At 48.8% G+C, this 27970-nt stretch overlaps 1 protein-coding gene across 1 annotated transcript in view; it reads left to right on the top strand.

The window, feature by feature from the left end:
- Positions 1–27970, top strand: part of KREMEN2 (kringle containing transmembrane protein 2) — a 105892-nt gene that overhangs the window by 23984 nt on the left and 53938 nt on the right. The window contains exon 2 of the mRNA XM_069651672.1: positions 25485–25659. Within this exon, the coding sequence (XP_069507773.1) occupies positions 25485–25659 (175 nt within the window). The remainder of the gene's footprint in view (positions 1–25484; positions 25660–27970) is intronic.

Below are 27970 nucleotides of genomic sequence, written 5' to 3'. Positions count from 1 at the left end.
GTCTTTTGCTGCCTGTAAATGATCACTGCTGTTATTTCTCTCATAGGCCTTCTAAGGAGGTGGCTATGGAGCCAAATGCGATACAAATACCTGTGCCCTTGAATGCATGGCTCCCAGTTGTATTCACTTAAACACGGGCCTCTGCCATCACCCGCCACTCGCATGCTTAGGCCACAACACTACACAGCCTCACATGGGGTCACAACACTCTCGGACAAGCTGGCATCCAGAAATAACAACTGACATAGACAACCACAATCCACCCTGCACACATGCACTTTGAAATCTGAAACATTACTGTGCTGGCAGGCGCTAGGATTAAGCGCTATGCCTCGTTCTGTGAATTATCATGCATGTCTTATGGATGCCTATGACCCTAGCAAGCAAATGTTGAAACGTTTATCGGGCCTTCACTGTTATGTGGTGCCACCGACCTCCGGAAGCCCAGACAACTGCCAGACTGCACCCCAAATCCTAGAGAGCTCCCAGCACTACTCCCTATAGCTGGCTCAGCCTCTCTACCTGCTCCGCCGCCTGCAGGGTCTTCAGAACGCGGCAGCTAGAGTAGCTTGTGGGGCGGAGTTCTGGGCATCGGCCTCCCCTATTCTGGTCACTTTACACTGGCTTCCTGTGGCCAAGCGTGTGGCATTTAAGGCATTATGCATTGTCCGTCGTGCTTTCTTCCGGCACTGGGCCTGAGTTTTTACAGGCGAAGTTTAGTCCTTATGTATCCAGATCTCACATTTTCAATTCTCCAGGACCGGGGCCAGGCCTTTTCAGTGCAGGCTGCCCGGCTCTAGAACTCCCTTCCTGGACCCTACGCAATATGCAGAATCATCTCTCTTTTCGTCATGCTTTAAAAAACTTTTTATTTTAGGTCTCTCTTTTTGAATTTCTTTTCCTGACTTATCTCTCACAGTTAGTGCCATGATGCCTTCGCTGGTGACGATGCGCTTTATAAATAAACAAATAATAAATAACTAAACAAGGCTATACCAATGGCAGATGAGCGCAATACAGAGGACTTGCAAGAGTAAAAGTAATAGTCAAACCGCCTTGGTTTCCTCCAAAGCGATAATACCAGTGGCCCCTGCTTCAGTTAACTCATTTATTTCGAAGTCTCGAAAATCCCCCAAATCATCATAAAATAGGAGCCTCAAAGATAAAGACTTCTATAAGTAGCACTCAGTGGCAGAGGTAGCTTTTGGTGTGGTTGGTGGGTGGGTGGATGGTGTAGCTCCTGAGGGAACACTAGCAGTGTACGCTGCTGAGGAAGGGTTTCAGAGGAAGGGCATTCATATCCCCCCACATAAGAACTAGTGACAGAGCTTAGCAAGGGAACCCAAGGTAATGCAGTGGACTTGAGGGGGTTCTTCCCTGAAAATATGTTTTAAATAATAGATTGAAATGGTGCATTTTACAGCACAAAGTTCAAGGAAAACGGGGAAAACGGCGTGCCACCACGATGCTCGCACGCTTCGCCAGACCTTTTATTTGGGGGTGGGGGGTGGGGAATCACAGTGGTATTTGCTTTGAAGACAGTGGGCCTCATTCCAAGTATGGAGGTAGTCATGGCGCTATTTGCACCATGACTACCTCCCATACCGGTACCGTGTCCGGTTTGGTGAGATGGGGACTTACCGGTCCAGTCCAACCTTGGCGCGACCGCTAAGTCCCCATTCACCAAACCATTCCCCATTCCCATTTCAGCCCCCATAGGGCTCAATGGTAAGGGGGAAGTAGCTAATAACGGTACCGCCATTTGCGGTACCGTTATTGGATCTGATTTCCCTTAGCGGGTCCCGTCCTTAACGCCTGGTAAAACCAGGTTTAAGGAAGGGACCTGCTAAGGGAACTCGTAGTAGGGCGCAAAGGTATTACCGGCACTGATGTCCTTAATGGTGCCCGGTATCCCTTTGCGCCCTACTCGGAATTTGGCCCAGTGAGAGCTAAAGCGGGGGCACCCTGGGATCTGAAAGAGGGCACAAGGGCGGCCATCACGTCCTCTCCCTTAGCCCCGCCACTCAGCGCCATCTCTTGAAAACATGACATTCCATTTCTTAAACGTTCTGGAGCGGTTTTTTATTTTTCTGGACTATTTTCTGGAAGCACACCCTGGCCTCCATGTGGACAGATTGGGACTTTCAGGATTCTGGTAGCTAATCTGTAGCCCGTTTTGCTCTCAGACATGAATATCAGAATTACACCGGCCGCCACTCCTCCCGTGGGCTTCCTGTGTTTGTTACATAACTGATTTACTACCATAATGATAAACAGGGAAGTACTTCCATAGTAATGGACGGACTTCAAGATTTTTAGACATGGAACAGCAGCTGTTATTTCTTAGGTTTTGGAAACTAAACCGAGAGGGGTCTTTATCTTGCTAAGGTTTGGGATATTGAGAAAGTGGATAGTAATGACTTGAATAACGAGCAGCGGCTGCAGCAGTGCACTGGGGGACTGTGTGACCCCCCAACCCCGTCTCCCCCCCTCCGCCCAATGACCTTGCTGTCTAGTCTGCGTGCCTTTCGGTGGCCCACCGTGTGCGCGTGGCAGGCCCGTTTGAACTAAAGCGCGCCTGTCTCTCTTCGGAGATTAACACTTCTAGGCCTGAACAAACTTGGCCTAATCTCCCTGTGGGTCTCAGACAGGCGACTGATCCACGCCTTCAAGAGAAACCGCAAAAGCGATCCGTTCAAGCGCCTTTTCCCGGGTAATCCTTCTCCAAGCCCCAAAAGCTGAACAGTGCCTTGAGGTGGTTGAGGATGTACAGGGCGCTTTTGAAATACTGATTCCCCCAGACACTCACACAAGACATAACATCGTTCGTTCGGCGGGGAAAAGGCGCGAAGGGCAGGGTGACCAGACATCACCAGTATTTGGTGCTCTGCCCCCCTTCTGCAGGTGTATGTTCCCATTGGAAACTGCAGCGGTCCCGGTTTTTTGTAGTAGGTCTTCATAGCTGTCAGGCAGTAATGCCCAATCTCGCACAGAAGAAATGCTGCATTTTACAATTTCAGATAGTTTTAGTTTGTGATAAATTAATTATAATATATGTTTCTTTGAACTCTAATGGCCTCATTACACGGTAGGCGGTAACCATGGCGCTATTTGCGCCATGGTTGCCGCCGGTATTTTACCGTGTCCGCCTTGGTGGATGGCGCAATTACCGCCCTACTCCAAGGTGAGCGGGGCGGTAATTCCCCATTCACCAAGGCCCTTCCCCATTCCCATTTTTGCCCCCATAGGGCATAGGGCATAATGGGGATGGGGAAGGCGCTAATTACGGTACCGCAAATTGCGGTACCGTAATTAGCTCTGAGGTCCCTTTGCGGCACCCTGCTTTAACGGCTGGTAAAACCAGCCGTTAAGGTCGGGTCCCGCAAAGGGAACTCGTAGTAAGGCGGTAAGGGTTTACCGGTACCAGTGCCCTTACCGGTACCAGTAAAACCCTTACCGCCTACTGTGTAATGAGGCCCTAACACTTAAACCCGCTTCTCCTCCAAACACTACTGAAGTGTAGTGCCTTGACAGCCACTTTCAAGAGTTAGGGCCTCATTACGACCAAGGCGGTAAGTTACCGCCTGGGTCGTACCTTTACCACCATGGCGTAAACTACGTTTACGCCATGGTGGTTGGCGGACTTACCGCCCCATTCCGAAGTGAGTGGGGCGGTAAGTCCCCATTTTCCCATTTACCCTTCCCCATTCCCATTTTTGCCCCATAGGGCATAATGGGAGTGGGGAAGGCGTTAATTACGCCACCGTAAATTACGGTGGCGTAATTAACAACAAGGTCCCTTAGCGCCATGGATTTTAACACCTGCTAAAAGCAGGTGTTAAAACCTCCCTGGCGCTAAGGGACCTCGGAATCAGGCGGTAAGGGTCGGCGCTGTTTACGCCGCCGTAAACCCCTTACCGCCTGGGTCCTAATGAGGCCCTTAGTCCTACTTTTATGTTAGTTGCCCTGTCCCGGTGGCAGAGGTGGGATTTTGAATACCCCCAGCCAACTATTCAGGTGCTGCAGATTTTCAAATGTAGTGTTCAGCCCAGCGGCTTTCGAGCAGTAGGGTAATCTGTGGCTCGTGGGGTAGAGGAACGGTGGCTTATAGGAGGGCCACTATAAAGGTGTTTCCGAGTGATAGCACAATACCTCTCCGGAGCACCCACAAACATCACCTGAAGTGTTCTCAATGACCCTGCGTGCCCATGTACCATACCACCCTGTATGCTGATGGCACATTAACATTACTACATTTTGCTTCACTACAGTAATCTGCAGGTGAAGTAACGCCCCCTAGCTACTCACAAATGCTATTAATGCCAATAAACGAGCGACCACCCTTCTCATCTCGCATCGCTAGGGAGAAGCAGAGGGCGATGAACCCGTTTCAGAAAAGCTTTATTCTGCAACCCCAGCTTCTTCTTTCAGTACATCAGTATACAGGGTTCGGCCTAAGGGCAGGGCGGGCCGGGCGACCGCCCGTGGCGCCATTAGCCCCCCCGCCACGTCAGCTCGGGGGAGTCTTTCAAGGGCTCCCCCGAGCTGGCGTAGTGGGGGAAGGCGGCGGGCGCATTTAATAACGGGTGCATTTAATAACAATAGCATCCGGATGAAAAAACATCAGCAGCCTATTGAGATGATTACCTCCCTGCTCCGACGCGGGAGCGAGGTGGTTTTCATTTGAATAGGGAGCTCATGTATTAGCAAGAGCGCCCTATTCCAGTGATTAACTCCCTGCTCAGGCGCCGGAGCGGGCAGGCAAAACAAATGTTCTCTTAAATCGCCCGGGGCGCTGCCGCCACTAAGCCCGGCACCAAGTCTGCATTTGAGTGCAGTGTTGTGTCATGTTTATATGCTTTTATACTGCGCCAAATCACCACCGTGGTAGTGTCAGAGCCCCTGGGCTTGTGTGTGGAGTGGCGGACTGTGCTCCCGTAGACTGCTGGAGGAAAGAAAATAAGCGAAGGGACGATAAGAGGATGGGAAAGTGGGACATCGATGCTACAAACACCGTGAGGGAGGGATACAGCGGGGGAAGAATGTTTTGTGAGGGCGTGGGTGCTTATCGCTCGGGAGTCCTGTTATTTGGACCATAGCTCTGCAAAAGGGAGGAGGTGGATGTGCCCTATAGTGTTGTGATAATTGGGTGCTGGTTGCAAGGCAGATTTAGAAAATTGCAAGTTGGCTCTCAAGGTAATGTTGGATGCGTGCACGCGGAATCCTGGAATTCTGGTGGCTTATTTGCCCAGGCAAAGCTATACATTGCACCTAAGGTCCAATTCCCGAATGTTCATTGTGAGACTGTTATTGATTGCCAAAGGCTGTGAGAAGGGCCTTGATATTAACCTTTCGAAGACAGCAATAATGGTTTGTTCCCTGTCTAGAACCATTTGCCCTTGCGCTTTGAGGTATTTTTTGACTAGTATCTAATTCCATGCATAGAATTGTTAGAGTATTTAAGCTCATGCTTCCACAATCTGTCTAATTGGCTATTTGGAGCTGAGAAAAGTGATGCCATTTTAGCGAGACGCAGTCTTTAACTTCTCGAAACATTTCGGACGAGAGACCGTTTCGCATGAAAGTTTTCTGGGGTTACAGTAAATCTTAGAAAATACCCTCTTGGACATGTGCTCCTCCAAAGAACTATGCACTTTACTTTGACAGAAATGATCGCTCAAACGCGTTCCGGAACGCCATCATCTGAGAAGATATATGCTGGGAACAATCCCTTTAATACCGTTGGGTGGGTTTACGAAAATAGATGCAAACGTGAAAACGACTTTAAAGTTAACGTGCTGGGACCGATCCCAAGAACAGGATGTGGACGGGATCAACAACATAGATGCAACTTTGTAGTCCAAACGGATACATTTACAAGCACTCAACTCGTCCGCGCAATCATTTCCGTCAAAGTAAAGCATCTATTGATCAGTCTCATTACAATGTTAGTTGGAGATTAATATTGCAGAATTGCCTTGAGAAAGCCCGAGCATGGGCGAAACTGATGGCCATTTAGTCAGCGTTATGTAGTTATAGCTGTCACCATTTGCTAACACACCTTCACCACCAATATTGAACTGTTACTGTGCAAAACGTTACACTTGTGTAAACTCTTCAGAATACAATCTACCTTATTTCAATTATCCATCAACTCAAATTATTTATGTTTTTTGGAGGAGCGCATGTCCAAGAGGGTATTTTTCTTAATTTAGCATGTTCAGCCTAGGGTTGTGGGCTTTGACTCTTCTATAAACTGAGTATGAGTATTGTGGACACGCCACACGGGACCTATGCGCGAGTTATCACTATTAAACTTTAAAGAAAAAAGATAGATTTGTTTACTCCAGTAGTGGTGTAAGCAGCAGTCCAATCCTGGTCAACCTGGCCACACAGGTGGATATTATAGAAACAGTTAAGTGGAGTGTGGATGGAATTGAGCTAAACACCATTAGACTATATGACAGCAATTAAAGTACAGTATTGTAATGTGATGAAGAACAGCCGACACGTGTTTCGACACTTGCGTCATCTTCAAGGCAAAAAAGATTTACAAATGACCAGTGAATACAAGAGCCCACACTGGGCTTTAAATGGTGAATACCCATTGAGAAATATATATCTATATCCAGTATCCAAAAAAGCCAAATGGCTAGCACGCATATATCGCTCGGCAAATCGAGTCAGGTACAAATAAAGTGAAGCAAATTCGGATTTGCCAAGAGCGGCACAGTGTGGAATTGATTGTGTCTAAAGGTAAATGTTGTTGGTAACAGAGGATAAGGGGAGGGAGTGGTAAAACTAGTACTGTAAAATTGAAAAACAACTGGCTCCTTTATGTAAAAAATGTTATTATTAAGAGTCTGTTCCATGTCATAAAATGCTAGAGTAGGTGGCACATATCTAGTGACACGCTCCTCGTGCAGCAAATCAACCAACTGACTCAAACCACAACTCGCCCACAAAGAGAGGACCGGCAACCAATGCCTCTTTTGTCCCGCGCACACCCTCCGGAACTTGATCCCCGCATCGGCAGCCACAATTCCCCAATTCTGAAAAGCACTCAAAACATGGATTTTCAACAAAACCTGACCTAGGACTAATCCTGATGGACGCAACGACTGCAACCCGCCACAGCACCGCACTACTGTTAAAAGGCGCCAGCCCAACCGTGGTTAGCCACACCCTGTTCGGTGATCCGCTGCGCTTGGGCTAGGCCTGTGCTTCAACCAATGAAATAATACTAAATAATAACAGTGCGACAGTGGCTTACGGTATGCACACAACACATGCATCATGGTGTTGCATCTCTCTAGAATTCAGTCCACATATTTTGGACTAACATGCATCCATACTAATTGCTAACATTCTCCCCCTACTCGATCCCCCCCCCTTCTGCAACCACTTTCTCATTTTTTAACCATTGCACCATGTCCCATTTCAAGGACTCACTTTTCTTTCCAGCAGAAATATTAGGTCTGGTGCCCCACTGCAAGGGCACTAGACGTAAGTTTACAGACAAGTATAGGAGCTTTGAAAATACTACCATGGTGATGATTCAAGTTATTCAACATAATACACAAAAATAGTGGCATGACCTAACATACAAATATAAAGGCTGAGACCACCAGGATGCAATAGTAAGCCTAAAAGACAGCATTGAAAGGATATTCCACACCTGATATGGGGCTACTTAAGACTTCTGTCAACTGCCCTGGGACTTATTTTACCTGTAAGGTAAACAGATGCAGCCCAGAAGAACATACATGTTAGAAGTACCTGCCTTTAGCCATTGTTGACACATGCTTGCAACACATAGCTATGAATGATTTGAAAGACGTTAGCAGTGCTAATTGCCAGTTTTGTTTATTTCGCAAATGTCATGCTATAGTTCCAAAGTCCACAAAGCTTGTTTTCTTTGTGATTCAGTTTTCTTTGAAAGAAGTACATTGAAAGCGCAACTTCGGTGTTTAGAATGTTGAAGCCATATGTCACAGTCCTAATGGCCAACCGTTAAGACTTAGTAATGGCCGGAGAATACGGGCGGTCGCACACTTGGTTTAATACTGGCGCAGGTGCCCGCTGCAGCCCTGTATTGCCAAAGCACTGCTCCAACTAAGGAGGCTGCGTGAAAGACACAGGCAGTGTTTGCAGCGTTTGGGGTGCTGCAGAAAAGGGCTATTTTATGGGAGCTCTGCTGGGAACCGCTTACCACACTGTTGTCAACATTTTGGGAGGGCTGCAGTCCCCACCCCCCAGCCCATGGTCCATGGGTGCACTGCTTGGCAGGAAAGGACTACAGCCTAGTCAACACTTTGTTTGAGATGCAGTGAGACACCTTGTACACATGGCACCAATGATTGCTTTCGGGCAAGTACCGGGGGGCGTGGGGGGGCAGGGGAGCAGAGGGGGCATGCAAATGGCATCCACGTAACATAACACGTCAGCTACACTCAACGTGTTCGGGTGAGAAAAAGGCGGGTGGGGGGGGTGGTAGCACCCACCAATGTTCAAGTACCACAGACAATTGAGTATCTCCTGCCACCAGGCAGAGGCATTAAAACTGTGGTCTTCAATTGGGGGGCAAGCCCCCGACATGAGCGTGGACTGGCCTATAGGCAACTCTGGAGATGTCCCGGTAAGCCTCTGCACCCTCGGCCTCTTTTGTGTGGTATTTCCAAATGTTCTCGTAGGAAAAGGATTGAGCTTGTTGAAAATGTCTAATATGGGGCCACTTTGAAAATTATTTCCAGGGCCTTGGTTCCCAGTCCACCCCTGGAGCCAACAGATTGTCTGGGGAAGAGGGGTGGAGGGACGCACGGCTCTTCGCAAAAAGGAGGGGAGTAACGGCGTCAATAGAACATATATGTACTTCTATTAATTTTGGGCCCACCTGCATATATCAAAGTTTGGAAAGCAATGCATTAGAACCGAATGCAATGCCTGGCTCCGGTGAATCATGGCACACTGTACTTGCCTCCATTTACTTGTTGCAGTTTACATCCCAATGAAAAGGCACACGTACACTCCGTACACATTGCAAGATTGTTCCAACCACAGAGCTTCGCCAATTTCATTTTCACCTGGTGGGTGTTGAGTGGAGCAATCTTTATTTTACTTTACTATTTAAAGCACGGACCTAGCCCGGAAGCAGCAGAGCGCTGTACAGAGTGTGGGCAGCCGGCATTTGGGCAAGTATCTTTTAACAGTAGTGCAGAATTTTGAGGTCTGTGCGTCGGTGTGTGCATCCATTGGAATTAGTCCCCGGTCAGTTGTTGTTGAAAGAGCCATGTTTTGAGAGATGTGTGAAATTGGAGAATCGTGGGGGCATTCCGAGCCGACACCGGGATCGAGTTCCAGAGGGCGGGTGCATGACAAGAGAAGGATTGTTTGTGGGTGCACTCTTTACGGACGAGTTGTGATTCCTGCCGGTTGGCAGATTTGCTGCGCTAGGAGCATGTGCCACCAGATAGATATGTGGCGCTTAGGCACCCGGTATGTTGATGTGCTACTCGTGACTGCTTTGTAGATGATACATGCAGTCTTTAATAGTATCCTGGCTTGCAGTGGAAGCCAATGTAGTTCGCGTAGGACGGGGTAATTCGGTCAAATTTCCGTGCTCCCGTAATAAGACATGCTGCAGCGTGGTGGACTGCTTTTAGGGGAGCGAAGTGTGCAGCTGGGAGCCCTGCCAGGAGAGCATTTCCCCCATCAATGTGCGGGACCACAAGGGCCTGCACTGTGATCAGGAGGTCCTGCGGCGGGAGGAAGGGTCTGACTTTTCAAAGGGAAGAGTTTCTGAGCCAGGCTGCTTGGGCCTTCTTGGCTATGTGTTTCTGGAAGGACAGGCTGCTGTCAATGGTGCAACCGAAGCAGTCTGAGAGGTGCATATCATTCGGCCATTGTTGCACGAGTTGTTATTTAGCGGGCAGACCGATGAGGATGAATTCAATCTTGGATGGGTTTAGTTTGAGGTAGGCAGGCGACATACTGGATTGGATGATGGCTGGGTACTAGCAAAGACGAATGGTGTCCTGCGCGCTATTTACTCTCATGTCATCTTTAACAACCAACAGCTAAGATATAAAGTCCTCCTTTCCAAATACATGTGCTCGGGCACCCAATGACTTTAAAAAAAGTGGCGCAGTCAGTGGCTCGGATGCCATTGGGCCACGTAGTGCTTCTGTGGTAGCAATAGGCTTAGCCTGCTGGCTATTTCAAATTCCGGGGCCGGCTTTGTATATGTGGCGGCCAGTTTTGGGTATGTGGCACCCACATTTTCGTTCAGGTGGGTCTGGCACTAGTCTGAGGGATAGGGAGGCGGGGCTCACGCTTCATGCCTCATGGGAAATAAATGCACCGGACTCTCCCCCCGCATCTGTAGCACAGTAGCGCCATGAGCTACTCTGTGGCTTTTGAGCCGTGGGCACTTTCTTGGCAGCCAAACGCTTACTGACAAGTCGGCATGCTAGTCAGCATTGAGTGCCCCGCCTTTCACCGGCAGGCCTTTGTGGAGGCTTAACTCCATACCGTTTGTTGACTGGGGCCAGTGGGGCTATTGAGAGTGATGGACACTCTTTAACCCTCAGCCAGCATGCTTTGCTGTAAGCATCATTCCGAGAGAGAGATGCCAGGGTGTCATATATCAATCCGCTTAAAATACCTATCTAGAGGTAAAAAAAAAACAGAGCGTCTCAGGTGTGTCCTTCTCCCCCTGGCACGGGCATTCCTGGATCTTTGCAGACAACCGGCCTTTCTCGTTGTCAGAGCCATGTCCTATTTGAAAGCTACCCTCGAAATATGAACTCCAGCACGGGGAGGGGCACACATTGAGGCTGTGTAGAAACGTACGTATCCCTGGAATTAATGCAACAGGCGGGGGCAGTGTGGGGTTGGCGTGAACTGGAACAGGGGGAGTGTCCTAAAGCACATTACTTCGACGTAAGTTAATGTCAGTTTCAAAATGCAGGGTAAACCTAATTGGTTTCATCACAGCGTCGGTGTGCGTTGAAAATAAAATGTACTATGTATCGAAATTGCTTAGTTTATTGCATTTGCAAACATGTTTAGGTTTTGACTCATGGAGACAAAACGATTGTTATGGATAGTCGGGGAGGACACACGTGTAAAATACACATCCCCCTTACTAAAGTGTCACCCCACACTTTTTGTATGTTTCTGGTATTGTGTTTTCAAGGAAGGTGGACATTCACAGGGTGCCTAGGAGGCAATCGGCGGCATTGGTTGACAGTGTAACGTAAATGTCAATCTAAAGTAACGAGTCCCAGATGTCCGAGGCTTCACAAAACAGTGTCTACTTTGCCGCGGTCTTTGTAATTTAAAGGGTTTGTGTTGTGTGGTAAGTACACTATTCATCACCATCACTTGCAATGGTGTGGACTGTGTTGTTGTCCTCTAGTCAGGGCTTCACGTGTATCGGAGCATTTGAGGCTGCATTTGATGTGTGGCAACCACAATGAGTAGGCTCTGCCAATGCGTGCTCCAGTTATTGTTCTTTTCCTTTGCAATAGCCCCCAATTTGGAGAGATGTCCTTGCATGGCAAGGGTGGTATAATGTGATTGTTTTCCACCGGGATGGACAGGATGGGCATCTGGGGTTTAAAACATAAAATAAATAAACAATGTCCCCAAAAGGCAGAGAGGCGTGCCAGCTCCTCCCGAAATTGCTCACTGCCGTAGATATCCCCACCATGGCTACACTGACACGTGTGTACTCCAGCAAACAGAGGCAGTGTGTGCGCATCCCCATGGGAGTGGATACGCAGCAATGCTTCTCCCTGAATGAATACAATATTAGGACATATCCATGAATGGATACGGTATGAGCACGCCTCACTGGGGAAGGATACGCTATGAGCACGCCTCACTGGGGATGGATACGGCTTGAGCACACCTCACTGGGGATGGATACGCTATGAGCACGCCTCACTGGGGATGGATACGGCTTGAGCACACCTCACTGGGGATGGATACGGCTTGAGCACATCTCACTGGGGAAGGATACGGCTTGAGCACACCTCACTGAGGAAGGATACGGCATGAGCACACCTCACTGGGCATGGATACGGCTTGAGCACACCTCACTGGGCATGGATACGGCTTGAGCACACCTCACTGGGGATGGATACGGCTTGAGCACACCTCACCGGGGAAGGATACGGTATGAGCACACCTCACTGGGGATTGATACGGCTTGAGCACACCTCAACAGGGATGGATACGCTTGAGCACATCTCACTGGGGAAGGATACGGTATGAGCACACCTCTCTGAAGAAGGATACGGTATGAGCACACTTCACTGGGATGGATACGGTATGAGCACAGCTCACTGGGGAAGGATACGCTATGAGCACACCTCACGGGGGAAGGATACAGCTTGAGCACACCTCACTGGGGATGGATACGGTATGAGCACACCTCACCGGGGAAGGATACAGTATGAGCACACCTCACTGGGGATAGATACGGCTTGAGGCAGCACACCTCGCTGGGGAAGGATACGGTATGAGCACACCTCACTGGGGAAGGATATGGCTTGAGCACACCTCACTGGGGAAGGATACGCTATGAGCACACCTCACTGGGGAAGGATACGGCTTGCGCACACCTCACTGGGGAAGGATACGCTATGAGCACACCTCACTGGGGAAGGCTACGGTATGAGCACACCTCACTGGAGAAAGATACGGCTTGAACACACCTCACTGGGGAAGGATACGCTATGAGCACACCTCACTGGGGAAGGCTACGGTATGAGCACACCTCACTGGAGAAAGATACGGCATGAGCACACTTCACTGGGGATGGATACGGTATCAGCACACCTCACTGGGTTTGGTTGGAATAGCAGCACACCGCACAGAAAATGTACACAAGCACGTCGCTCCACGAATGGATTGAGTATCAGCACACGTCACTGCTGCTGGGTGGAGTAACAGTTCCTCTCACTGGGGATGGAAGTAATATCAGCACACCTCACTGGGGATGGGTGGAGTAACAGCACCCCTCACTGGGTATGGGTGGAGTATCAGTACACCTCACTGGGGATGGATGGAGTTACAGTACCCCACACAGGGGATGGATGGAGTAACAGTACCCCCTTCACTGGGGATGGACGTAGTACCAGCACACCCCACTGGAGGTAGATGGAGTAACAGTACCCCACACAGGGGATGCACGTAGTATCAGCACACCTCACTGGAGGTGGATGGAGTAACAGTACCCCACACATGGGATGGATGGAGTAACAGTACCCCCTTCACTGGGGATGGACGTAGTACCAGCACACCCCACTGGAGGTAGATGGAGTAACAGTACCCCACACAGGGGATGCACGTAGTATCAGCACACCTCACTGGAGGTGGATGGAGTAACAGTACCCCACACATGGGATGGATGGAGTAACAGTACCCCCTTCACTGGGGATGGACGTAGTACCAGCACACCCCACTGGAGGTAGATGGAGTAACAGTACCCCACACAGGGGATGCACGTAGTATCAGCACACCTCACTGGAGGTGGATGGAGTAACAGTACCCCACACATGGGATGGATGGAGTAACAGTACCCCCTTCACTGGGGATGGACGTAGTACCAGCACACCCTACTGGAGGTGGATGGAGTAACAGTACCCCACACATGGGATGGATGGAGTAACAGTACCCCCTTCACTGGGGATGGACGTAGTATCAGCACACCTCACTGGAGGTGGATGGAGTAGCAGTACCCCTCACTGGAGGTGGATGGAGTAGCAGTACCCCTCACAGGGGATGGATGGAGTAACAGTACCCCTCACAGGGGATGGATGGAGTAACAGTACCCCTCACTGTGGATGGGTGGGGTAACAGTACCCCTCACTGTGGATGGATGGAGTAACAGTACCCCCTTCACTGGGGATGGACGTAGTATCAGCACACCTCACTGGAGGTGGATGGAGTAACAGTACCCCACACAGGGGATGCACATAGTATCAGCACACCTCACTGGAGGTGGATGGAGTAACAGTACCCCACACAGGGGATGCACGTAGTATCAGCACACCTCACTGGAGGTGGATGGAGTAACAGTACCCCACACATGGGATGGATGGAGAAACAGTACCCCCTTCACTGGGGATGGACGTAGTATCAGCACACCTCACTGGAGGTGGATGGAGTAGCAGTACCCCTCACAGGGGATGGATGGAGTAACAGTACCCCTCACAGGGGATGGATGGAGTAACAGTACCCCTCACTGTGGATGGGTGGGGTATCAGTACCCCTCACTGGGGATGGGCGCAGGTGACTTATCTCTGTGAAGGGGTGGTATTATCTGGTTCATTGAAGTTAGTATGGTCCCAAGACTATCCGGGTGCCCGCCGTGTCCGCCGGACCCCGGATCTGTCACTGTGTGCCCTGGCTTTGAGGCCGCCTCGCCCACGTAGAGCCGCTGCCCGGGCTGCTGGGGGAGGGGGGAGTTTAGGGTGAGCGCGCGCGAGGTTACCCGAGTGTTGAAGTCCCGAAGTAAGGTATGTGTCAGCCAGGGGGCACCGTCACTCTCTCCCGAGACGGCAGCAGGTATCCAGTGTCCGCCCCCCGGGGCAGCAGCGGAGGGGGCGCCGTGCACACACGTCGAGGGCACGACGAGGTCCACGGAGGGAAGCCCGAGGGCCCGGCGAGAGTGACGCGATACCACGACATCTCCTCCTCGCGATCACCCCCACCCCGTCCACTCAGAGCCCATCCATCATCCCCACCTCCTCGCATTCCCCGCATTCTCTACACTGCTCGGTGCCTCTCCCCCTCTCCTTTATTTTCTTCCTTTCCCCTCCTTTCTCTATTTCACACCTGTACTTACCCTCCCTCCTTCCTCGTCCCTCCCTCCCTCACTCTCCCTCGCCCTTTAGATTTCATGAGACGGGAGACAATAAAGGAGAGGGGAGCAGGGCGGGTAAAGAGCCCCCCCCCCCGCTACCCTCCACCGCACGCCCCCTCCTTCTCCTTCTCACCTTCCCTTCCCTCTCTTTTCCACCCTTTATTATAATTGCACACGCTCTTCTTTCTCCGCGTTGCCCCCATTTCACTTCCAAGGCGACCTCATCACCCATCTTCAATGCTATGCCTCCTTCCCCCATTAGCCCCCCACCCCCGTGTCTTTCTTTCTGAACAGTAAGATAGCGCAGCCAGTTAAGCGCTCTCATCGGAATTCTCTTTCAAACCTGCTGTGACAGGGTCTAGTCCTAGCACGCTGGACACAACCCTACATCCGTCCTTTGATTTGGGAAATAATACGAACTAGAATGAAGCGCCAAGTCACCAAATAGCATTTCTTGTCCCTCATTTCCTCCACTTCACTTGTTTAAAGCATCGAGGCCAGGGATGTCATTTGGGGGTCGCCAGAGGTCGCAAGTGCGACCTCTGAGGTCTTCCTTGCGACCTCTGTGGTCTCCCTGGCGACCTCTAAAAAAAATGTAAAAATGTTTTTTTTTTTTTTTTTGCAATGCAATGAAAGCTCCTGGGCTGTGGCCAGCACCATGTGGCTCTTTAATCCTGGAGTGGCTAGCTTTCTTGTTTAGGCCCCTTAAAAAAAGAAGAAAAATATTAACATGAAGGCCACAAGTCTAACACTTTCAGCACTGAACCTAAATAAGAAAGAATAGGAATGGCAAAAAATATGTCTTTTTGGAATTCTATACAGTAATTGCTAGACTCATTAAAGGTTTATTTCAGGCACACTTCAGGGGGTGAGTCACTGATTTAGTCTGTTCTCAAACGCCTCAACTCAGTCTTTCATACTTCTTAGGTCGATAAATGAGTACCAACACAGGTTGGGTGATATTGGGTGTATATTTTTTCTATATAAAGCGCTTAAGTGTAAGTGCTATATAATAACACATCATTATCATTTGGTCATGGACGTCTGCTTGCATTCACAGTTATTTGGTATTATGGACCTATACACACTGATTTTAACTATACATATGGCGATCCATTCTTGTATGAAATGTACATCACATTATAGTGATATCGTAACCATATTTTTCGTAGTGTACAATGCTGTGTGATGCCACTTCCTGTTTTGTCAACCGGTGAAAGGTTGTGTTCCATCGCTTCCCGCGATATCACTTCAGGGTGGGGTCAAATGACATCACTTCCTGTGATGTCATCAGGGGTCAAGGGTTGTGTGATGTCACTTCCGCTACCCCTGGCATTTTGGTTAAATGACATCCCTGATCGAGGCCCCCTCTTAAGGCTTCTGGTTTGTAGCTGGCCCCCTTAATGTCACCTGGGCCCGGGCCAGTCTCTATTCTTCTTGAGAGGTGGGTCACAGAACTAGAGACAACACAACAGTCAAAATGTGTCCTGGACTCCTTCGACACAATACTGCAGACATGATGCCGGTGCCAGGTATGCCTGCAGAAGTGGGAGCACTACTCCTAAAATGGACCGGATACAGCACTGCAGGCCTGGAACCAATACTCTAGACTGTACACCATACTCCATTATGCCAGGACAGGAAACAATACTCCTGACATTGCCCCAAGGACTGGACCTAATACTCTGGACATAGCCTCTGCGAATGGACACAAAAGTCTAGATGTGGCCTACAGAACTGCCCATTATACACAGATGTGGCCTACAGAACTGCCCATTATACACAGATGTGCCCTCCAGAACTGCCCATTATATGCAGATGTGGCCTCCAGAACTGCCCATTATACTGCAGATGTGGTCTACAGAACTGCCCATTATACGCAGATGTGCCCTCCAGAACTGCCCATTACACTGCAGATGTGCCCTCCAGAACTGGTCATTATACGCAGATGTGCCCTCCAGAACTGCCCATTATACGCAGATGTGCCCTCCAGAACTGCCCATTACACTGAAGATGTGCCCTCCAGAACTGGTCATTATACGAAGATGTGCCCTCCAGAACTGCCCATTATACGCAGATGTGGCCTCCAGAACTGCCCATTATACTGCAGATGTGCCCTCCAGAACTGCCCATTATATGCAGATGTGCCCTCCAGAACTGCCCATTATACACAGATGTGGCCTACAGAACTGCCCATTATACACAGATGTGCCCTCTAGAACTGCCCATTATACGCAGATGTGGCCTCCAGAACTGCCCATTATACTGCAGATGTGCCCTCCAGAACTGCCCATTACACTGCAGATGTGCCCTCCAGAACTGGTCATTATACGCAGATGTGCCCTTCAGAACTGTCCATTACACTGCAGATGTAACATCCAGAACTGCCCATTATACACAGATGTGCCCTCCAGAACTGCCCATTACACTGCAGATGTGCCTTCCAGAACTGCCCATTATACTGCAGATGTGGCCTCCAGAACTGCCCATTATACTGCAGATGTGCCCTCCAGAACTGCCCATTATACGCATATGTGCCCTCCTGAACTGCCCATTATGGGCAGATGTGCCCTCCAGAACTGCCCAATATACGCAGATGTGGCCTCCAGAACTGCCCATTACACTGCAGATGTGCCCTCCAGAACTGGTCATTATACGCAGATGTGCCCTCCAGAACTGCCCATTATACGCAGATGTGGCCTCCAGAACTGCCCATTATACTGCAGATGTGCCCTCCAGAACTGCCCATTACACTGCAAATGTGCCCTCCAGAACTGGTCATTATACGCAGATGTGCCCTCCAGAACTGCCCATTATACGCAGATGTGGCCTCCAGAACTGCCCATTATACTGCAGATGTGCCCTCCAGAACTGCCCATTACACTGCAGATGTGCCCTCCAGAACTGGTCATTATACGCAGATGTGCCCTCCAGAACTGCCCATTATACGCAGATGTGGCCTCCAGAACTGCCCATTATATGCAGATGTGCCCTCCAGAACTGCCCATTATATGCAGATGTGCCCTCCAGAACTGCCCATTATACACAGATGTGGCCTACAGAACTGCCCATTATACACAGATGTGCCCTCTAGAACTGCCCATTATACGCAGATGTGGCCTCCAGAACTGCCCATTATACTGCAGATGTGCCCTCCAGAACTGCCCATTACACTGCAGATGTGCCCTCCAGAACTGGTCATTATACGCAGATGTGCCCTTCAGAGCTGTCCATTATACGCAGATGTGGCCTCCAGAACTGCCCATTACACTGCAGATGTGCCCTCCAGAACTGCCCATTATACTGCAGATGTAACATCCAGAACTGCCCATTATACACAGATGTGCCCTCCAGAACTGCCCATTACACTGCAGATGTGCCCTCCAGAACTGCCCATTATACTGCAGATGTGCCCTCCAGAACTGCCCATTATACGCATATGTGCCCTCCTGAACTGCCCATTATGGGCAGATGTGCCCTCCAGAACTGCCCAATATACGCAGATGTGGCCTCCAGAACTGCCCATTATATTGCAGATGTGGTCTACAGAACTGCCCATTATACGCAGACGTGGCCTCCAGAACTGCCCATTATACTGCAGATGTCTACAGAACTGCCCATTATACGCAGATGTGCCCTCCAGAACTGCCCATTATACTCCAGATGTGCCCTCCAGAACTGCCCAATATACGCAGATGTGGCCTCCAGAACTGCCCATTATATTGCAGATGTGGTCTACAGAACTGCCCATTATACGCAGATGTGCCCTCCAGAACTGCCCATTATACTGCAGATGTTGTCTACAGAACTGCCCATTATACGCAGATGTGCCCTCCAGAACTGCCCATTATACTGCAGATGTGGTCTACAGAACTGGACATAATACAGCAGTTCACGCGAGGCATATGTAACTACTTTGAAAAGGGTGGGGCACGTTATGTTATGTGTGTATAGCGCCTCCTGCTATAGTTTAGGGCGTCGAAACGTGTGTGTAAGGAATGAGAGGAGCACCCGCACTGGCTCTCCACTGTTGGCCAATCGAAAAAGCATTATTCATGCACAAACAAAAACTCGGATCCACCAATGAACCTCGATGCAGGCGCAGCAAGAACCTTATCTTAGATTTAGAAGTGACAGCAAATGATCTTCGAATCATACATAAGTGGGGGTCCGAATCGGCGAGGCAACCCCTCTGATGCTGGGGATTAGAGGAGCCGCTGTCCACGGGACCTTGACTGCGACTTGACCATGCTGCTACACGACAGCCACTCTCCCCTCCTCCTGGGAGACGCACTGCCATTGGGCGACTTGGCCTCGCCCCTCCTCCTGGGAGACTCACTGCCATTGGGTGACTTGGCCTCGCCCCGCCTCCTCGCAGACCCACTTCCATTGGGTGACTTGGCCTCGCCCATGCTCCTGGGAGACCCACTGCCATCGGGTGACTTGGCCTTGCCCCTCCTCCCGGGACACCCATTGCCATTGGGTGACTTGGCCTCGCCCCTCCTCCTGGGAGACCCACTGCATTGGGTGACTTGGCCTCGCCCCTCCTCCTGGGAGGCCCCTCCTCCTGAGAGACCCACTGACATTGGGTGACTTGGCCTCGCACCTCCTCCAAGGAGACCCACTGCCATTGAGTGACTTGGCCTCGCCCCTCCTCCTGTAAGACCCACTACCATTGGGTGACTTGGCCTCGCTCTTCCTCCTGGGAGACCCACTCCCATTGGGTGACTTGGCCTCGCCCTTCCTCCTGGGAGACCCACTGCCATTGGGTGACTTGGCCTCGCCCTTCCTCCTGGAAGACCCACTGCCATTGGGTGACTTGGCCTCGCCCTTCCGCCTGGGAGACCCACTGCCATTGGCTGATTGGCCTCGCCCTTCCTCCTGGGAGACCCACTGCCACTGGCTGACTTGGTCTTCCAAGTCTTCGTCTCCCCCTGGGGGCAGATGCTCCCCCTTATCATAGGGTGACCAGGCGGTCAGGTTTTTGAACGATAGTCCTGGTTTTTGACATCATGCCCTCTTGTCCCAAAAAGCTTCTTCAAAACAGCCAGATGTTCCCGTTTGAGCCAAAGACGTGGTACCTAGCGCCTTATGTACGCACCACTGATCAGTAGACTGACCCCAGGTGCGGGGAACACCTCATGTGAGGTATAGACAATGGAACATAAACAGCTGTGGGTGCTGCCAGGTATAGAAGGCTCCTCCAAAACATGCATTAATTGTTCTATCACCGGGCAACGACCAACCTTTTACGCTTGGCATACTGACCCTCGCCTACGTATGGTCCTCAGCTTAGCTCCAAGCCGAAACTTGAGGATGGGCCATTATCCTGCAATAATGACCCGTCCTTGTGATTTAAGAAGGGCTGGTACAAAGTTGAGCTAACTACAAAAACCTTTAAGTGAAACATACTACTTTGTAAGCAAATTATTCAGTAGCGTAGGCAGGCAAGCATTGGCCAGAATCAAAGTGCGACCAAAGCCGAAGGTCACAAGAGAAAAGATACATTCACCTGTGCCAAGCCTTGCCAAACCTATCAAAACTCAAATAAAATATCCTATTGAATTAATAATCAAATGATCAGCACTTGGGTATGATAGTATTTAATAGACAGCTAACACGTGTTTTGACCCATGTGTAGTATACTTCAGGGCTTTATGTTCACTAAATACTAGTTAGGTCTGTAGTACCTTCAACATCCCCCTGAAGCTAATGTGCCTCGCTAATTCAGTCTCTCTATAAAACTGGAGAGTCATTCCATGGGCCGCTGAGTCAATAAGGCCTTTCATGTATTCCATACGTATTAAGTATATGAAATTCAGCTGCCATTTTAAATTAATTTGCTCAGCGGATTAGGCCCAGTGCCCCATTGTCAAAGTCAGCTGGAGTCTGGAAGTCATTTACTAGGGTGACAAGGCGCAGTGGCGCGTTGGGCTTCAGTTGCGCGTTCCGCATGGCAGAAGCCTTTCTTGGGCTACAAGGCTATGCTATGTCCTTATGGCCTATTCAGTCGCACCCACCCTTGCCAACATTCCATTGTACTCCATAGTTGGGAGTGAAAACTCCTGCACCCAAAACTCTGTGGGGCAGTGGTGGAGAAAGCAGCTGGTCTCGTTTATGGGCAGTCTGCAAGGAATGATATGATAGGTTATTTATAATGCACTTAATACCCAGAGGTTTCTAAGCGCAGACCTGGGGATCTTGCTTCCAAGGCGAGCACGTTGCCCTGTTGTGGAGATTGTACTCTAGTCACCAGTCTCAATAGGTGTTTAGACATTTGTTAAGCTATGTTACTAACATGTGTCTGTTAATTGAAAAGCATACATGTAGCCGTGTGAAAAGGAATGACATCACGGCTGTGTGCTGTTTCTGCTTGGCACCTTATTATAAAGGAGTCTTGGATATCGACCTAGGCATTAAATGGACTTCACTTTTTGTATGACTTTTATCCATTTTTCTGTGGTTTTACATTATGTGTCATCAAGGCACTGTAATTTACTATATACGTATTAAGCTGCAATTCTGGGTTGTAAATTGTGTCTTAAACCTGTGTCTGGTCTTATCCCCTTGTATGTTTTATATGCATTTATGGTCTGGAGCTAGGTGACCAGATTTGCAAAACAAAAAACCGGGACGGCCAACAACATAAAAGAGGGACTACCCCATCGAAGCCCACCAATTACCGCCCCTCCCTCAACACGCCCCCACAACCACCCCCAACCATATTCCCAGCAGTTCTCCTTTCTATAAACTGTTTATAATCTAATTTGTGCAGTTTTGTCTGTGAATCGTGGCATGTTAATTCAAGACGAGCGTTAGCTCTAATTGATATTACATAGCCTGCTGGACAACCATTTGCAAGCCAGTCTCCGCTGCACAGTCAGTAAGTGTTCTGTCTTATACCTGAGAGGTTGGGGGTTCGAGCCAACTTCAAAATGCTGATAGTGTTGTGAAAAATAATTACGTTTTTTATTACCCTAGCCCCCCAAACATGCAAACCCCGGACAAATGAAAAAACTCCCGGGACCCGGGACGGAGGGTGATTTCCCTGGACTGTACCCGAAGACGTCTGGTCACCCTATCTGGAGCCGAAATACAGCAGTTTTGACTGACTGACTGACTGATCTCCCTGAGCATATCCGGTGGCATAAGGAAGTGTTGGGCTGTTGTGTAAATGTACACTTTGAAGCTCGGAGGAGGACTGAGGAAACTGCCACCGGCTTTTACAGATGGTAGGAGGGAGATGCGTTGGGGGGTGTTACATATGTATTTGCCTTCTGGGGAGATGCGAGGTTGGCAAAAGCGTGTGAGATTCCATTCTGAGTGAGTTGAATCCTGTATCAGGAGCACACCCCTGAGCGAATCCTTTTTTTGCCACTGATTTGATTGGCATCAGTCATGGGATGTGGAGGGCATCCAGCGCTTCCTTAAGTGGCGATGGTTCCTCGGGCAGTGAATGTTGCTGGCTGAGGAGACCCTGAGATAAGGCTGAGTGTCATTAGCATTCTGGTGGGTGGTGACCCTGCTTCCATCCAGTAGACAACCCAGATGTACCATGGAGCAGTTAAATAACATGGGGGTAAGGATGCAATCCTTTGGGCACTCTACATTGGCTAGGTGGCAGAGTGGACCTTTGGTATTGTATCTGAACACGTTGGCTGTGCCAAATGAGAACCATTTCAAGATCCTTCCGTACGTATACATGCAGAGTATAAATAAATAAAGTATGGTAAATAAATAAATAAATAGAGTGTTGCATTGTCAATTGTGATGAACTCTGCAGGCATGCAGAACAGTACCAGAAGTCAGGTGTCATCAGCACTGTCCATACAGTGTCAGTTACTACTGGTAGAGTTTCTGTCTCGGTGAAAAGGTAAGCATGGAAGCCTGATCTCAGGTGCTGGGCAAAGCTGTTTGAGCAAATGTGGGAGAGAAGATACTTGGCAGTGCATCCCGCACTCGCTTCCCAATGCCTGCTGATGTTGCTGGTGCCCGGTTATTTGTTTTTAGGCAGCAAGGTTTGGCCACCTTGAAGCCCAGAGGGGAACATGTCATGGAGGCCTTGGGAACTAAAGAAATGAAGCCAGAACCTTAAGATGGACTGAGGAAGTTGTTTTGAATATATTGGAGCAAATAAGGCTCCCCGAGCAGACTGTTGGCTTCTCGGGGAAAGGGACAATGGAGAAGTCTAATGGATCAGAGCTGGTGAAGGAGGGCTGATCAGAGATGGGGTGAGCTCAGAGAGAAGTGGGTTGAAGGTTAGAATTTGCCCAGATGCCGGCTCAGCTTTTGGAGCAATTCGGGGAATTTGGCAAATGGACGTGTATTGGCTGGAGGGCGCGAGCGATCGGAGTGGAGGTGTGGGTAAAGAACTATCACACCACCTGTGGCTCATGTACATCCTCACTTTCTCCCTGAACAGTCTGAGCAGGTCAGGAGATTCCACTTTCCCCAGGAACTTCTCTTATCTGTAATTATGTTCTGCCTTTTTAGGGGATAAAAAAAATGTGTGTTTTCTTGTTTGCCAAAAATACGGGGCATGCTTGACCATATGAATGCAAGCTTTGGAGATTTGGTGTGAATATGGTGAGCCTGTAGGATGGAGCGTGTAGGACTGAGAATTGCTTGAAAGAAACGTGAGGTTGTGTGCACAGGTTTGGTATGAGGCTTTTTTTTAATTTGTATTTTATTTGTATAAGGCCTAACGCCTAAGTGCTTCACAGGATCAAAAGAGGTAACACAAATGAGGGATAACTATGCAAATCAGATAGAGAGCAGACGCTCCTCCAGACGTGTTTTGAAGTGAGAAAGAGAAGATAGAGTCCTGATAGAAGAAGGAAGAATATTTCAGTGGTTTGGGGGGGTCAGAGGGGAGGAGAAGGAGTGGAAAAGAGAAGAGGCACAGGGTGGACGTGGGACAAGTGGGAGAGTAGAAGGTATACATTCATGAGCTTTGTATCGCATTAGCATAATTTGGATTTCTAATGTTTGCATATGTATTGGCACACATTAAATGTGGTCTCTTTTTTGGAGTGAAATTGTCTGAAACATTACTTTTTGTGTACAGCGCGTACTGGTGTAACTATTGTATGGTCAGTATAAGGGATGAGGCTTAGCTATGAATTCGGTTGAAAGCGATTGATTGAATAGAGAGCGAGAGAAAGAATAACACTGGAAATCAAAGGAGCTTAGGAGAGAAAGGTAAAAGCAGTGGAAAAGGCGGGTTGGTTAAAAGGGAGGATTGCTGAAGGAGAGTAAGGGGGTGAAGAAAAGAGTGCTTCTAAAATGCTTGACAACTGGAGCTGAAGGCAGGATTGAGCTAGATTGATGCATTCTAGTTTCTGAAAGGTGAAGTAGGAAATATCACACCAAGATGACTGGACCAGGAGAAAACAAGCATTGGTAATGCCAGCCGTTTCAACTTTTGTGTAAGCATGGGAAAGGCATTTGCCGTTGTGATATTAACTGGCCATCGATGGTAGCAGCTGCAAAATGAGTACCTGGGCATCTAATAGCAGTGCCTAGCAAATGCCTCATACTTATATACAAGCCAAAACTGTCGGCTTTGCCAATGATTCTTTTAGCAGGACTTCAGTGAAGGGCACGCATAGTGCCTATAAATCGAGTGAGTAAAGGCAGACCTGGTTAAGATATGTGTATTACACCAGTAGCACGTTTACAGCTCGAATTAGGCCATTAACTCTCAAAACTTTGGCAGGCACTTCAAGCGCAAAGTTCGATGGTAAGTCTTGAAGTGTTTGGGCGAGGAGGGTGAAGGAAGTGAGTGGGAATAGTTGCAGGGGATTTGCATGGCTATGAGCAGTCAATTGGTAGGTAAATAGCCAAACAATACCTACAAGCTTTGTGTGCCTCCTCATATGGCAGTTCTCCCTAGCTGTACTCCAATGCAATAGTTTCGGCTTATCGGCTTATAGGTGGTGCTTTACCAAAACTAAAAAACATCAGGATTTGAAATGCCTGCCATTGAGATAGAAAAAGAAAACTCGGAAAATGGCTGACCAAATTAAAGGCTAGAGAGGTGTTTGATTTCCAAACGATATAGGAACTTCGCCACTCACTGGATAGAACATTTACTAATATATGTCCCCTTACTACTAGGTATTACTCACTGCGGTATGATAATGCAACTGCCTTTCACACTGTACTGCATAACGATCTAACGTTCTACCTGCAATCAACCTGCACATCTGAGTATGACTTGTAATAATATCCTCAAGCCTGTATGACCTGCAACCATATTCCTAAGCCTGCATGACCTGTAAGCAAATGTGTAAGCCTGTATGCCCTGTAACCACACTCTTAAGTCTGTTTAACCTGTAACCAAACTCTTAAGCTTGCATAACTTGTAACCATATTCATAAGCGATGCCCCCAGATGCCTGAGGGTTAGGCGTGCATTACAAATGTAATAATAAATAAATAAATAAGCATTTCTGACTTTATGGACTTCGTTAGGCACCTCCAGCAGTCTGAATAGCCATGTTTGCTACATTTTCACCCCCCCCCCGCCCCTGCCCTCAATTGCCATGTTGCCTGATAACACCAGAGCCCCCCCCCCATCTGATATGTGGCTTCTAATGTTTCCGCAGAGCTTTCAGAGTGCTTCAAGGTGAATGGAGGGGACTACCGAGGAAGGCAGACGCGCACCTCACTAACCAAGGATGGCAGACCCTGCCTCTACTGGAACCAGACCTACCAGCACACCTACAACACAGCCAAGTACCCCAATGGGGAACTGGGGTTAGGGAACCACAACTACTGCAGGTAACAAGAAGGCTGAGCCACACGAGTGGTGACAGAGCATGGAATCTGGTTCGAACCTGTGCATTTTGTCCATGTCCTGTTTGGTTAGAATGTGATGGGTGCATATCTAGGATAATGGGGCCCAACACAGCCTTTCTTTCTTTGGTGAGCTCAAGCATCCTTTCAGCATGGGTGTGGTGGCCTGTTTGCCCACCAAGGGATCCGTTAAGTGGGTCCCCTACCACTGTGAGTGAAAACAGCTTTTGGCCATGTTCTGACCTCTATTATAGTGGATGGGCCAAGTTTTAGACAAAGGATGACCGGCACTGCCACATTCATGTGCAGAAATATTTTAAATATGTCTGTGAGACAAAGTCAAATCTGCAAAGGATGTCTGAAAATCGGTGAAAAACAATGGCAAAAATGAAATCATGTTATCATTTCTCAATTTGATGCCAAAACCAATTCAACAACATCAGACTGTATTGACATTTTTTTTATTTATTTTCAAAAATCGTCAATGCTAAAACTATATGAAGTATTGACAGGCCAGCTTGCATCCCTTCATGTCTGCACTTATTTGTATGTCTGGATGATTGGAATGTACCTTTCACCCCTGCGGTGGGGGGCTGAAAATGCTCGATGAGGCTGTGGGCCTTTACCGGCCATGTCATCCTCCGCCATTGGGGTGAAACCCATTTGCACCCCAGGATTTACCAGGATGCGTAGGTTTTTCAATTTTTTTTCTTCCGTCGGGTAATGGGCTCAGCACGTAGTGCGCAAGCCCATCTCCAGATGAAAGGAAAAACTTTTTTTAAAAAAAATGCCTGCTGCTATTAAAATGGAAAAGGGACTAAGTCCCTTTTCAGATGAAGGCAGTAATAAGAAACATGAAAAACTAAATTCCACTGTCATTCGAAAAGGGATCTAGTACCTTTTCTATTTTATGCCATAGTGCGGACGGTGATTGCATAATCCTGCCCAGGAAACACAGATTGTGATTGGTCAATGTGTCTTTCCCGGGTAGGAATGCTGATGTGTCGCTCACACATATCTCTTTACCCAATCAATGTGCATTCTGTTGAGAAAGTGTGTTCTCCTTCACATTCGTGAGTGTAGCGGCTCCATGTGTACTGATGCCAGGGCCCCTGCCCTCGTCCACACTGCACCCTACCCTCCTTTGTAAGTTTGGTGCCATCGGAGCATACACTGGCCCGGCCCAAGAGAGTGGAACTAGTAGAAGGTATAGCATAGGATGGGGCCCTCACTGAGTCACTGAGCCACTCAGACCGAGTGGTTTCCTTGAACGCACCCACTGACTCCACTGCTCACCCCAGGGAGCAACTCCTCAGAGTTGTCATTTTAACAAGCAATGGCAAAGCCAACAGTTTCTGCTCTAGTATAAATAATTGACAGTCATTTGCCAGGCACGAGCATAATGGTACTACTCGGAGATAAGATGGCAACAGCTTGAACATTTTATGAGCAGCTTGGCATATGATGTCAGTGCCTAGCAAGAGCCAATACCTATAAAAGAACAAAACCGGTTGGCTTTGAAAATGATTGTTTTTGACAGGAATTCAGTGCAAGGAATAGATGCGAGGACATAGATATTGCTGAGAAACCAAGTTGCTTCAGGCACACCTGGTTAAGGCATTTTATCTTACCCTAGGAGCTGATTTACAACTGGAATGAAGCTAATGATTTTGAGAAGACTGCTCAGAGAGAGCAGCGGCAGCCCATAGTTTGATATTACTCAATGAAAGAGGTGGCCCCAAGAGATCCCGGGAGGGTTTGTTTTGGAAAGGGAGGCACGGGTGGCAGGAGGGGCTGGCCATAGGGAGTAGCATAGCCATAGGCAGTGAATGGGTGAGTAAACCTCCCAACCAATACCCAACGACTTGGCAGCTCTGTTTATGCAGCACCATGGCTGTGACACATGGCAGCTGCCGGTGTAGCATGCATTCTGGTTGAGCCGGGCTGTGTTGGCAGTTTATGTTCATCACTGCACTGCTGCCCTGCCCCCATGTCGCCAGTCACTCCACCTTCCTTCATGACTCTTCTGGCTTATGCAGTAGGGCAGAAGGAGGAGACAGGCCAATGATAGTCAACAAGGTTAATTAGAAAATAATAAAGAAAATGTCTAACCTTCCCTATCCTAAGGGTTTCCCTACCTAACAGGACTAAACTCGGGGGCTCGTCGTCAACAGTGAAGTCCATAATCAAAAGTCTGTCCTCCATCCCAAAAGTAACCTGGACTGATCCTACCACTATTACTAAACAACAGGAAGTCCAGGAGAAAGCCCCCCGTCTCGTGGAATGCTTTTCAGCA

The sequence above is a fragment of the Ambystoma mexicanum genome, chromosome 3p (genome assembly GCF_040938575.1).
Source record: "Ambystoma mexicanum isolate Mex_15411 chromosome 3p, UKY_AmexF1_1, whole genome shotgun sequence".
Lineage (NCBI taxonomy): Eukaryota > Metazoa > Chordata > Amphibia > Caudata > Ambystomatidae > Ambystoma > Ambystoma mexicanum.
Note: the sequence above shows the minus strand (reverse complement) of the source record. Positions and strands in the feature narration are given on the sequence as shown.